The 14,673-nt window shown below is 41.2% G+C and overlaps 1 protein-coding gene across 1 annotated transcript in view; it reads left to right on the forward strand.

The window, feature by feature from the left end:
* Positions 1–5,155: 5,155 nt before the first annotated feature.
* The window catches only part of GK5 (glycerol kinase 5), a 51,454-nt gene continuing 41,936 nt past the window's right edge, over positions 5,156–14,673 (forward strand). The window contains exon 1 of the mRNA XM_036757105.1: positions 5,156–5,380. Within this exon, the coding sequence (XP_036613000.1) occupies positions 5,180–5,380 (201 nt within the window). The 5' untranslated portion in view covers positions 5,156–5,179. The remainder of the gene's footprint in view (positions 5,381–14,673) is intronic.

Raw genomic sequence — 14,673 nt, forward strand, 5'->3', positions numbered from 1 at the left:
AGAGGACTGAAGGATCCTCACCTCTACCCCATTGTTTCTGGAGAGTAGGCTTTGAGGTGCTGACTGGAGTTGATCCTGGGCTGTGGCTGTGGGTGAGGAGGAGCAAGCACATGCCCAGCACAGGCACACTGCAGGGGGCAAGAATATTTTCAGGACAGCATGCCTACGGGTTCTAACCATGACTTAGGAAAAGAGAGAAATCCCTGAGGTTGAGCTCCTGGACAGAATTCAGAAAATAACAGTAAGGAGAACCTAAAGACTTTGGACAACATCGCCCACAACTTGGGATTAAAATCTGACTATAAAAATAAAACAAAACAAAATAAAAATGAGTAAACAAAGAAAAAAGAATCCACCCATAGATAGCTACTTTGATGTAAAAGAACATCTGGGTTCCTATTCAGAAAAAGATAGTGAGGTTAAAAAAAAGCCACTCTTACTCCAAAAAGTAACATCAGATGGTCACATGCCCAGAAAGAGTTCTTGAAGAACTTAAAAAGGAATTCAAATGTCAAATAAGAGAGATTGAGGAAAAATTAGGAAAAAAATAAAAGCAATCCAAGATTATGAAAAGAATGTTAACTAATTGGAAAAAGAGGTCCAAAATCTTAAGGACATTTTAAAACTAGAATGGGGCAAGATGAGTTGAATGGCATTATAAGAAGAAAAAATAGAAGAGAATCTGAAATATCTCATTAGAAAAACAACTGATCTGGAAAATAGATGGAGGAGAGATAATATAAGAATTGTCAGACTACCTGAAAGTTATGATCAAAAAAAGAATATGGATACAATATCACAAGAAATTATTAAGGAAAATTGCTCTGAAGTTGTAGAACAAGAGGATAAAGTAGAAATAGAAAAAAAAAAATCTGCCATTCACCATCTGAAAGCAATCCCAGGAGGAAAATTATAGGAATGTCAAAGCCAAGTTTCAAAACTCTCAGGTTAAGAAGACAATATTGCAAGCAACAAGAAAAAAAAAAACACTCATATACTGTGGAAATACAGTCAGGATTTCGCAAGACCTAGCAGCTTCAACTTTAAAATACTGTAGGTCTTCAACTTTTTAATTCGAAGAACAAAAGGGCTGGGGTTGTGTCTGAGAATAACTTAACCAGCAAAGTTGAATATAATCCTGAATGAAAAAAATGAATATTTGATGAACTGAAAGACTTTCAGGTATTTATAATAAAAAACACTAGAACTCAATGGAAAATTTGATAGAAAAGATCCAGAAGAAATATAAGGAAAGCATTAAAGACTAATTATAAGGCATTCATTAAAGTCAAACTGTTTACTTATTATATATATGAAAATGTTATTAGTATTCTTAAAACTGTCTTCATTACTGAGGTAGTTTGAAAGAAATGTTGAGACTGACTTGTGTATGATGGGGTAATTCTAAAAAATAAAATTGGGTAGGAAAAGGTAAAAGGGAGCAATTTTATGATAAAAAGTAGGGCATGAAAGAAAGAACTAATACAGAGCAAACATGTTAGGGTGGAGGGCTGGTAATGTTGGAAACTTACTCTCATCTGGGTTGAAGAGGAAACAATATGTACATCTGGAAGGGTGTAGAAGACTTCTGAACATGTAGAAAGATGAGAAAACTGGGGGACAGAGTGGGAGAGGGACTTCTGGAGGGTTGTTTGAATTGAGATTGGGGGGTAGAGGAGGAAATGGGGGGAACTCATGGAGGAGTGAATGAAGTGGGGGTAGGAGGGTGGAGAGAGAAGATAAAGTAACGGATAGGGTAAAAAGAGAGGCTGAGAAAGAATATAGTAAAAATAAAATGGAGGGAAATTCACAAATAGTAATTATAACTTTGAATGTGAATGGGATGTTTATAGCAGCTCTCTTTGTGGTGGCAAAGAATTGGAAATTTCAGGGATCCCCATCAATTGGGTAATGGCTAAACAAGTTGTGGTGTATTATTGTGATGGAATACTAATGCTATACTATAAGAAATGATGAGTTCAATGATCTTAGAAAGGAATGGAAAGACTTGTATGAACTGATGAAGAGCAAAGTAAGCAGAACCAAGAGAACATTGTATAAAGCAACAGCAACATTGTTTTAAGAACTATTTTGAGCAACTAAGTAATTTTTGCTATCATAAATACACAAATTAAAAATAAGGGACATGAAGATGCTATCTGCATCCAGAGAAAGAACTGATAAATGGAAGTATGTATAGAATAACTTTACACATACACACCTATTTGTGTCTAATGGTAGCCATCAGGGGAGAGGGAGAGAAGAAAAAAAGGGAAAGAAAAGAAATTTATATGATAGCTTTATTGTATATTTGGAGGGACTAGCAAGTTGTATGTGGTAGATTTGCAGTTTCATGTGCAATCATCTTTTTTTACTGGATGGTGTTATGGAAATCCTTGTTTTTTTTCATGAATTGAGAATAAAATATTTTTTCAAAGAATTCTAAGTGTGAGGAATATAAAGAAATTTGGATAGACAGATGAATTGTTGTGAAAGAAACACAGGAGATCATGATGGAAAATGCTATCCATATCCAGAGAAAGACCTATGGAGCCTGAATACAGATTGAAGCACACTATTTTCTCTCTTTTCTTTTTCTTTCTCATGGTTTTCCCCTTTTGTTCTGATTCTTTTTCACAACATGACTAATGTGGAAATATGTTTAATATGATTGCACATGTATAGCCTATATTAGACTGCTTACCATCTTGGGGAGGGATTTAGGGAGGGAGGAAAAAAAATTTGGAACTCAAAATTTTATAAATATGAATGTTGAAAACTATCTCTACATGCAATTGGAAAAAATAAAATACTATTAAGTGGGAAAAATTAAAAAGCTAAACTAAACTAAAATAAAAAACTAAAAATTAAAATAAACTATAAAAAATAAAATTAAATTTAAAAAACTAAAATAAAACTAAAAAATAAAATTAAATAAAAATTTTAAAAAGGAAGAACTAGAGCAGTCTGTATATTCAACAGTTATAAGAAAAATTTAAGCAAAAATAGATGAATAGAAAGAGAAAAGAAAGCTATACAGAGGGAATAATGAATATGATTTCATGGAAAATATGAAGATTTTTAAATGCCCAAACAGGCATTGGATTCTGGAGGTAATAGGGAACCACTAGAGTTTGAGTCAGGTTGGATGACAAGGAAAGGCCCCTTGCTTTAGGAAAAGCACTTTGGCAGCTGAGTCTAGTCTACAAGCATTTATTAAGCACCATATTCCAGGCACTTTGCTAAATGCTGGGAATACAAATAGAAGCAAAAAGACAGTCTCTACCTTCAAGAAGTTTACATGCTAATTGGAGAAAACAATCTGAAAAGCAGAAAAGAAGGTACTTCCCTGGGTGAGGTCACAGAGGAGGAAGTCAAGAAAATCGAGTCCCAGAGCCCAAAAAGAAAAGAAGGAGTACACCTGACCAATCAGAGGAGGGGAGTTTTCTAGGGTGAGAAAGCCAGAGTGGAAAAAGGAAACTAGTTAGAAGGTCAGAAGCAGTAGGTCAGGTGAGAGGTGAGGAGGATCTGAACCAGCACACTGTGGTTGTGTGGGTAAAAACAAAGAAGTTTTTGACATGTGATGGCAAAAATGATAAGGCTTGGCAATGAACTGCTCTAGTAGGACAAAGGAGACTGGGGAATCCAGGATGATACTTTGCAGAATAGTGGCAACTTCAACATCCATTGTAGTTTGTCATTTGTCCTTCCTTCTGGAAGAGGACAGAGGCATCCGGGAAGGGATGCCTTGATAAGAATTGGGTTTGAGGGAGTGCATTGAGGCTGTGCAAAGTCATCAGCTTCACTCTCTCCTCCAGAGCCATCTGGGTCCAGTGGCCAGATATAGATCAGTACAACCGGAAGATGGCCGTGTCTGCCATGGGTGATCTTGGCCTTTTTAAGCAAAGATCTTAGTCTGAGTGAGGCAATACCCATTCAGTGATTAAGGTTAGGTAAGAACTGAGGCAGAGAAGGGCCTCTTTACCTAGTCAAAAAAAAAAAAATCACTGGTGGGGTGGGGAAGACCCTGAGGATTTCTGGCCAAAACAAACAACTGCTATTTACATTCATTCTGAGCCAAGCAGGGCCCCCACAACGACCAGGTGGGTTTGGCCTGGGACCTGTCGTTGGGGTGGGAGGGGAGGAGAGGTGAGGAGTTCAGTTTGGGACGGGTTGAGCTAGAGATGACTAGGCAGGGCAGCTAGCTTCATCCACCCAAGAGATGCTCTCGTTACTGTGGCCAGGCTTTCTGTGAGGTTCAAATGAGAAAATGGTTGTAGATCACTTAAAGCACGACATAAAAACCGTTTGTTGTTGTCCTAAGTTATAATAATAATATTATTATTGTCAGTCCGGTGATGAGTTTATTTCCTGAGCCCTCTAGTGCCCTCCCGCTCACTGGTCATAGGTTGTTGCGTAGGGTTTATATTGTTCATGGTTGCGGTACAAGGGTGTGGTAGGAAATGTTTAACAACCAGGCTGGAGCGTAGGGGTGAGAGGGGGATGTATGCTTGTGCTTTAAGGTTTAATCCGCACTACCACTTTCTTAATTCAGGACAACCGAAAAACCAGTAAATCACGCCCTGGGAGTCTACTTGTCTGCAAACACGAGAGAAAGGAAACGTAATTAGCCGGCTGGCAGCTGAGGAAGACCTGGGCCGGAGGCAGGCGGACTGACGCAGGGTGAGTCACTTAGGCGCAGCTTGCCTCAGTTTCCCCAGATGCCCTCACAGCACCTACGTCGCAGGGTTGGGGTGCAGCCGCAGCGAGGTCCCACGTGTAACTCAGCACGTGCTTAATCGGCGGTTGCTCGCCTAATTGTGGGGCGGGGGCGTGGCTGGGCCTCGCGTGGAGGCGGGACATGAGGCCTCTCTCGCGGGGCCTGTCCCTGGCCGGCCGGACTCTTCTGCCCGCGCGGTGACGGGACACGGCGCCCTTCGGCGGCTCCGTGCCCGGAGGGCGAGGATGCGCTGGCAGGACGCGGGCAACGCCCCTGCGGCTTGATTGGTCGGAGAGCCGTGACGTCAGGGCCGGGCGGGACCGGGGCCCCCGCCCCCTCCCCGCTCCGCCCGCCTCCGGAGCTAGGTTAGGGCTGGCTGCGGCGGCGCCAGCGGCAGTTGGGAGCGGTTGGTCGCTGAGCCTGGGGCACCACGGCCGCACTACTGGTTCCGACCCCGCGATGTCGGTGCCGCTCCCCGCCGCCGCCGAGGCCGAGGCCCAGAGGAAGCCGGAGGAGGTGCGGGCTCGGCCGAGTCAGGGCCCCGGGCCGCCGGACCCGCTGGGGCCGGGCTACGTGCTGGGGCTGGACTTGGGCAGCAGCGTGATCCGCTGCCACGTCTATGACCGGGCCACTCGGATCCACGGCTCCGGCAGCCAGAAGGTGACCGGGCCGGGAGCGAGGCGGGGGCGGGGCTGGGCGCGCGGTGGCGGGGACCCTCCCCCTTACAGGTGGGGAAGCAGACGCGGAGCGCCCCGAATCACACTGATGGGATTGAGAGGCTGAGCACAGCCACCGCTCCTTACAGACGGGGCAACTGAGGCCAGAGCAGATACTAGTCACACTGATGGGATTGAGAGGCTGAGCACAGCCACCCCTGCTTCTTATAGACGGCGAAACTGAGGCCCAGATTGGTTATTATGAAAGGACCATACCCAGACCGAGCCAAAGTCACTTCAATAGAATCCTAGACCTGTAGCTGAAAGGGACCTCGGAGGCTGTGCAGCCCCGCCCCTTATTTTACAGATGAGGAAACTGAGGCCCAGCAAAGATAAATGACAGCATTTGAACCTAGGTCCTACAGTGTTCATTCCACTGTAGCGCATTTCCTGGCTGTTCCTCTTTATTTTATGGCCTCTCTTAGAACATTATTGGAACCTTTAGGGTTTTACCCGTTGCTCTTCCAAGTGTCTCTTTGGAGAAGAGTAGAGTAAGTTTTTATCAAGGTCAGTCAGGCTGGAGAGAGGGGGCTCTGTGGTATATGTAAACACAGTTCCAGCTTGATTCCTGCTTGTTTTGTGTCAGCTGGAGGAATGGTGTCAGTTCAGGGGATCCAAGTCAGATTCTGCCTGCTTCACTTTCTTCCCTGTCACCTGAGCAAGTATTGACACAGGATCAGTCAGTTATCAGCCTCAGGAGGACTGGGCACAGCTTTGTTTCACTGCCCTCTCTGATTGACTGGCTTCTCAGGATGTCTTTTAGCATTTCAGATTTGGGTGCCATTTCTGTTTCTTAAGTCCTAATATCTGCCTTTTTTTAAAAAAAGTTTTACAGATGCCATTTTTTTAAGCATTGCTGTCACCTTTCAGTGCTGCTTCCCAAGCAGACTCCTTCATCCTAATGATTTCTTGGCAGGCCCGTAACGTCAGTTGCTGCGGGTAGTCCTGTATTTGCTGTCCATAGCTATTAGAAGACGTTTCCGCAGGTTTGCGGCTATGTATCTCTGTTATGATTTCATTTTTTGGGGGGGCCAATAAAGAGCCTCCTTTAGTATTTGACTTGTGATCCCATTTTTACCTTTTTTTAGTTTTCTGGAATCCTGAAAGAGTTTTTGCTTTTCATAATTGACAGTAGTAAGTAAATGACTACTTCACTTTACAGACAGCTTGCCAAGGTGGCATTTATTTGATAAATTGCTCTTGTATTTACTTTTGTTCCCAAGACTAATTACTTTGGCATTCTTTTAAATATTTCTTTGCTCTTTGATGCTATTAAATGCTTTTCGAGAGTTTAAATACATGCTCGTTTATTTCTTTTCATGTGACAAAAAATTCTAAGGCTGGTACCAAGTGAGACTTTAGAGTCTAGACCTGCCCCCAGAAATGTTTATGTTCAGTTTAGTTCCGCCTTGTTCATAGAGACACATGAAGCTTTCCTTGTATAGGGTTCCTGGATTTTAAAGACCCAATCAAATTTCCATAATAGTATTTCATCATCATAACCTTTTTGGTTATGAATATTATCGAGAGTTTGATTTTGCAGTAAAAGTTATTGATCCCTTTGCAGAAAAAAAAAAGTTTTCTTACTATTCAAGTGCAACAGCCAAATTTAGCTTCAGAATTAGTTTATAGTCAATATTAACTTAATAATAAAGTGCCTTAGTATCGAAAAGGTGTTTACTTGTTTCTAATATAATCCAAGAATCCCATAAGTCTTTGAGTAGTAACTGTGTTTAAGTAGTGGGGGAAAAATTATTTTATGAGACCAAATAAAGCTGCTTCATCAACTAGTAATTGAAAATTACCTCATTATTAACATACTATGGTACCAACTATCCTGAATCAGTTAACTGGACAGGTTTAGCATTGGCGTCCTCTACTTTTTTTTCCCCCTTGCTTATGGAAGAACAAGTTAGAATAGGTTTTTGATTGAAGTTCCATTTGCAGTTTGATCACAGTAAGAGGGAGGGGACAAGAAAGGACAGTTAGTTATGTGCGGAGAAATACATCCTGGGCCTCTCACCCTGCCCAACAGCTGTGCATTCTGTTTGTCATATTAGATGAGAATGGCACACTAGTGAGGCCAACCGGGTAACTGGTGGCCACATTTGTGAAGCAGCTCAAAACAAATGGCCTGCTGGCTTAGTGCCTGGCATAGAGCAGTAGAGCAGGCACTTAATTAATACTTGCTGATTGCTTGATTGTTACAGTTCATTCATGTGCTCATCTCTACATATGAAGGAGCCAGATCCCCTTAGTTCTTTTTTTTCCTTTTGTTAAAATCTTATTTAATATTTCATTTTTCCCAATTACATGTAAAAACAATTTTAACATTCTTTTTTCCTAAATTTTGAGTTCCAAATTCTCTCCCTCCCTCTCCTCTGCATTGAGAAGGCAAGCAATTTGATGTAGGTTATAATGTGTCATCATGCAAAACACATTTCCATGGAAGTCATTCTGTGAAAGAAAACACAGACAAAAAAAGCCCAAGAAAAATAAAGTGAAGGAAAAGTATCTTTGATTTGCATTCAGGCTCTACCAATTCTTTCTTTGGAGATGGACAGCACCTTTCACCATAAGCCCTACAGAATTGTCTTGCATCATTGTATTGCTGAGGCTAGCTAAGTTATTCATAGTAGATCATTATACAGAGTTGCTGTTACTGTGTACAATGTTCTCCTGGTTCTGCTCATTTTGCTTTCATGTTTTTCTGAGAGCATCCTGCTCATCATTTCTTATAGCACAATAGTACTCCATCATGATCATAAACAACTTGCTTAGCCATTCCCCAATTGATGGACCCCCCTCCTCAGTTTCCAATTCTTTGCCACCACCTAGAGAGCTGCTATAAATATTTTTGTACACATAGGTCCTTTTCCTTTTTGTTTTTATTTCTTTGGGATACAGACCTAGTAGTGGTATTGCTTGGTCAAAAGGTATGCCTGGTTTTCTAGCCCTTTGGGCATAGTTCCAGATTGTTCGAACGGTTAAAACAGTATACAATTTCACCAATCGTACATGAGTGTTTTAATTTTCCCACATCCTCTCCAGAATTTGTCATTTTCCTTTTATGTCATATTAGCCAATTTTACAGGTGTGACATAGTAGCTCAGAGTTGTTTTAATTTGCATTTCTCTCATCAATAGTGATTTAGATAGTTTTTTATGTGACCATAGATAGCTTTGATTACTTTGCCTGAAAACTACCTGTTCATATCCTTTGACCATGTATCAATTGAAGAATGGCTTATTTCTGTAAACTTGACTCAGTTTTCTGTATGTTTGAGGAATGAAGTCTTTATCAGAGAAACTCAGTGTAAAAAAATTTTTTTTCACAGTAATCATTACCAATTATGCATTTCCCTCCATCCTCTTTTCCCCATATCCTATTCTTTCTCTTCTTTTAGCCTGTCCATTCTTAAAAGTGTTTTACTTCTGACTTTTACCTCTCCCAAACTGCCCTCCCTTCTATGAACTCCTTATGCCCCCTTCTCTTATCCCTTCCCTTCCTGCTTTCCTATATGATAAGATAGATTTCTACACCCAACTGAGTGTGTATATTATTCCCTCTCTGAGCCAGTTCCAATGAGAGTAAGCTTCATATGCTCCTATCCCAGCTTACCTCATTTTCCCCTCCACTGTAAAATCTCTTTCAGGCCTCATTTATGTCAGATAATTTATCCCATTCTTCTTCTCCCTTTCCCCTTCTCCTAGTGCATTCTTCTTTCTCATCCCTTAATTTTATTTGTTTAGATAATCATACCATCACATTCAACTCATACCTCTGCTTTCTGTCTATATATACTCCTTCTAACTGCCCTGATAATGAGAACATCTTTAGGAGTTATAACTATATCATTTTCCCATGTAGGAATATAAATAGTTTAACCTTATTGAATCCCTTATGACTTCTCTTTCCTGTTTCCCTTTTTATGCTTCTTTTTCATCTTATATTTGAAAGATAGATTTTCTGTTCAGCTCTGGTCTTTTCATCAAGAATGCTTGAAAATCTTCTATTTCATTAAATGTTAATTTTTTCGCCTTAAGGATTATATTCAGTTTTGCTGGGTAGATGATTCTTGGTTCTAATCCTAGCTCTTTTGCTCTCCAGAGTATCATATTCTAAGCTCTCCAATCCTGTAATGTAGAAGCTGCTAAATCTTGTGTTATCTTAACTCTGGCTCCATGATATTTGAATTGATTCTTTTCTGGCTGAATTTGACTATAATATTCCGGGGAGTTTTCATTTTGGAATCTCTTTCAGGAGGTAATTGATAGATTCTTTCAATTTCTATTTATCCTCTGGTTCTAGAATATCAGGGCAATTTTCCTTCATAATTCCTTGAAAGATGATGTCTGTGTTCTTTTTTTGATCATGACATTCAGGTAGTCCAATAATTCTTCAATTATCTCTCCTGGATCTATTTTCCAGGTCAGTTGTTTCCAGTGAGATATTTCACATTTTCTTCTAGTTTTTCCTTACTTTTGATTTTGTTTGATTGTTTCTTGATGAGTCACAAAGTCATTTCACTTGCCCACCTCCTTTTCCATTTGGCCAGTTCTGCTTTCTAAGGAGTTCTCTTCAATGAATTTTTGTATAACATCTTCCATATGGCCACTTCTGCTTTTCAAGGCATTCTTTTCTTCATTGGATTTTTATGCTGCTTTTACCATTTGGTTTATTCTGGGTTTTTTTTAGGTATTTTCTTCAGTATTTTTTTGTGCTTCCATTATCAAGCCGTTGACTCTTTTTTCATGATTTTCTTGCATCACTCTCATTTTCCTTCCCAATTTTTCCTCTACCTCTCTTACTTCATTTTCAAAATCCTTTTTGAGGTCTTCCATGGTCAGAAACAAATTCATATTTTTCTTTAAGGCTTTGGATGCAGGAATTTTGACTTTGTTGTCTTCTTCAGACTATGTGTTTTGATCTTCCTTGTTACCACAGTAACTTTCTTGTGGTGTTTGTTCATTTTTCAGTCTATTTCTTGACTAATTTTAACCCTTTGTTAAAGTGTAAGTTTTTGGTTCTTCCAAGGTGGTATGATATAGGGAGAGGTTTCCTACTGCCCTGTACTGTTCACTGGTTTGTGAATGAGTGACTCTACACCCTCTTTTCAACCCTAGAACTGTGACCCAGGGTCCCTGCTTACCTGCAGCCACAAGCCCTGCAGTGCTGTTGCTCCTCCTCGCACTGGGACTAAGACCCAGGACTGCAACCCAGATCTAGGTGTAGACAATGCAACAGAGTCCTACCGCTGGAGCCAGCAAAGGGAACCCTGTAAATCTCCTTCTGACCTGTTGTCTAGCCCCCTTACTGTCTGTGGGCTAAGAGGTCTGGAAACTGCCACTGCTGCCACTGATTCAGTCACCTGAGGCCTCCTCTGGGCTTGCAGGCTGGCCTGTGCTGGCTTGACCTGCTCTGGACTGTGCTTCTCTCATACCATGGTGCAACAGACCTTTCCTGACTACCTTCTAAATTGTCTTGGGTTGGAAAATTCTTTCACTCTTACCTTTTCGGGGTTCTGCTGCTCTAGAATTTGTTTAGAGTCATTGTTTAAAGGTATTTGGAGGGGTTTGGGGGAGAGCGAATTCCCTGCCTTTACTTCACCTTCACCTCTGCCTCCCTCCTCCTTACTTGTACTTGAAACAATATATATTTATGTATGGTATTATCTGCCCTCACCCCCACTCCATTAGATCATAAGCTTCTTGAGGGTAAGAGCTGGTTTTCATTTTCTCTTTGTGTCCCCATCACCTGTCTGTGATGGGGATGCACAATAAAAGCTTGTTGGAAAAATTGTCTGTTTGAATGCAATAGAACCCTATGAAGGATTCAGACAAACACATCAGTCCTGCAATCACTGATGTTATAGAAACAGGGGCATTAGTAGATGTGTGTGTGTATGTACCCGGTTTATTCATATTTTTCCTTTTTGTATTCAATTCATCACACATTTATTAAGTGCTTACTGTGTGTTTGACACAGTGCTAGGCCTTAAGGGAACAAAGACAAAATGAAATAGCTCCTGTCATCACAGAAATTTAATTGGTGGACATGTACACCTATAGGTAAATACAAGCTACATATAAAGAAATGGGGGAGGGACCCACAAGCCTAACATTAAGAGCAGTTTGTTAACAATACAATAGGGTTCTAGAGGGTACTGTGGCATGGAAGGACTGGTGGCATAGGGATTAGGACTGCCATGACGGGGTGGAAGGGAGCAGGGAGTTGTGGCTGGGGAAGGAACTTTGGCCACATTGTTTTATCACTTGGAATAGAAGGGATTCAGATCAGAGTAATAGGGCGGCAAAGGTAATAATTATCAAACCCTGAGAAAGAAATGGGGTAAACTACTTTTGACTGGGCAGAGGTCAGGTCTCTGATCTGACTCCATTTCTGTCTTATTCTGAGAAGAAAATCAAGAAAAATATTTTCCAAATATGGGCGAGTGGTCATTGTTGTTTTAAGCACAGCCTTTACTAAGTCATTAAAAGCAGAAATCAGTTCTGTGTCTGGGAGCTGGTGATTTTGATTGAATGAACATTATTCTTCCATTGGGGAACACTAAAGAGAGAGATCAGTTTTGTTAACCTCAGGGTATGACAAAGTGTTAAATGAAAAAGTACACCAAAGAGCATGTGATTTTCCATTATCTGGGTTTGGGAGAAGCTAGAAAGAACTGTTCCTTCTGTTCTTCTTTAGTCACTTCTCTCCCCATTTCCTTTTTATCTCTTGGTGCTTTTCCATCTCTTTTGTTGATGTTAAATGTGGCCTTTAGGAATTGCCTTTGAGTGGGTTCTGTCAGGGGCCAGGTAAATAAAACATTGCCTTCAACATATTTTTTTAGCTTCCCCACATTCCCTTCATTTTATGAGACTCTCCGGGAGCAGTGAACTGCCACCTGGGCCTGCTTCCTGAGCTTCCAAATCTGAAAAGAAATCCTCAGTGCCTTTTAACCGCTTTGTATCACTAAGCCAACAAGTCTTTATTAAAGTGCCTAGGCTGGGGATAGAAAATACAAAGCACAAATGAGCTTACATTCTCCTGGGGGAGACACCAGGGACTTAGAAAAATACATACAGCACCAATACAAGTTGATAAATACACAACAAAACATACACAGTGATTAAATACAAGAGAGGGCACAAGCCATTGGGAAAATCTGCCAAGTCTTCATGCAGAAGATGGTGTCTCTGCTTCTTAAAGGAAAAGAGAAGGCCAAGGTAAGGAAGGAGTGCATTTTGGTAGGGGAGGAGAAAGGAAATAGAATGTCATGAGTGAGGAACAGAGAAGAGGCCAGTTTGGCTAGATCACCAAGTGTAAGGCTGGAAAGAGAGGCTAGCCCCAGACTGTGTAGGGCATTCAAAGATAAACAGATGAGTTTATATTTCATCCTAGAGATAGTAATCTACTGGAGTTGGTTGAGTAGAGGAATCATATAGTAGGAACCATGCTTTTGAAAAATGATTCTGGCAACCACAAGAGGATGTACTGTGAGAGATGAGGCAGGGAGACCAATAGCATTGATTGAGGGGAGAAGTAATGGAGACTGGCACTAAGATGGTAGCACATAAGGTGAGTGCAAATAAGGGATCACACTGAGAATTGTTAAGAAGGTAGAAATGCCAAGATCTGGCAACTGATTGGATGTGTTAGATGAGAGAGAGTACAGAGTTAAGGATAATACTGGGATTTTGAAACCAAGGATGATGTTGCTTTTAAAAGAAATAAAGACGTTTGGAAGAAGGGAAGGTTTAGGGGTAAAGGCTACCAGTTTAGTTTTAGACATGTTGAGTTTGATGTTTCCAGTGGATTGCATTTGAAATATCCAGTGGGCAATTGGGGATTTTGGAATGAAACTCAGAGAGACTTTGGTGCTAGATGTGTTGATCTGGGAGATGAAGGTTAAAGTCATGGGAGTTGATGAGGTCACCAAGAAAGAGAGAAGAAAAGGCCCAGAATGGAACTTCTGAAAACACTCACAGTGAGGTATTGTGGATTGATGTGGATTGAGTTATCGAAGTCCACTGAGGAGTAGTTAGAGAAGAAGAAAACTAAGAGAGAACAATGTTATGAAACATCCACAGAGGAAAGAAGATCCAGGAGTGGAATATGATCAGTAATATCAAAGCAGCTGATAGAGAAGGATTAGGGCTGAGAAAAGGACCATCAGACTGGATAGCTAGGAGCCCTTTGGTGACCTTGGAGAGAGCAGTTTGGGGTGAATGATTCGGTGGAAGGCCAGATTGGGTTGGAGAGGGAGGGAGTGACCTGTAGACAACTTTTTCAAGGAGTTTGGCTAAGAAAGGGAAGAGGCATGTAGGATGATAGCTTGAGGGGATGGTACAGTCTAGTGGTGGTTTTTTAAAGAATAGAAAGAGAAGTATACATATTTGAAAACAGGGAAGGAACCAGTTAAGAAAGGATTGAAGATTTGAGACAGGGGAGATGATTGAGTTTGAAATCTTCTGGAGAAGAGGGGAGGGGATGGGATCAAATACACATGTATTTCCATCCCCTCTTGATTATAGTGACACTCCTCTGTTAATTATTTCTGATTTAGCCTGTATATTACTTGTTTGTATAGATTTGTTTGCATGTTTTCTCCCCCATCAGATTGTGAGCTCCTGGAGGGCAGGGACTGCCTTTTGCTTCCTTTTGTATCCCCAGCAGTTCCTGGTACATAGTAAGAATTGAATTAATGTTGATTGATTAATCAGTTGATTGACATATAGAGGTATTGGCCTTGGCAAGGAAAAGAGCCAACTCATTATCAGCAACTGGAGGACAGTTGGAGAGAGTGAGAGATGATGTCAGGGGATTTTGAAATGAAGAGAATTGGAAAGAAGACCCCCCCCCATGTTTAGTAGCCCCAATTTTTGCAGTAAAGTAAGAGGCAAGGGGAACAGCTAGGTGGCTCAATGGATAGGCCTGGAGTCAGGAGGACTCATCTTCCTGAATTCAGATCTGGCCTCAGACACCAGCTGTGTGACCCTGGGCAAGTCACTTGTTCATCTCAGTTTTCTCAGCTGTAAAATGAGCTGGAGAAGGAAACGGTAAACTACTCCAGTATCTTTGCCAAGAAAAACCCAAATAGGGTCACGGAGAGTCAGACACGACTGAAAAACAACAACAACAACAACAACAAAAGAGGCAAGGATCTCCCCAGAGAGGAGCTGGGTAGAGAGTATGAGCACCTTCAGGAGGGAAGGAGAAGCTTTGGAATAGACT

This window comes from Trichosurus vulpecula, chromosome 4, assembly GCF_011100635.1.
Source record: "Trichosurus vulpecula isolate mTriVul1 chromosome 4, mTriVul1.pri, whole genome shotgun sequence".
NCBI classification, from domain to species: domain Eukaryota; kingdom Metazoa; phylum Chordata; class Mammalia; order Diprotodontia; family Phalangeridae; genus Trichosurus; species Trichosurus vulpecula.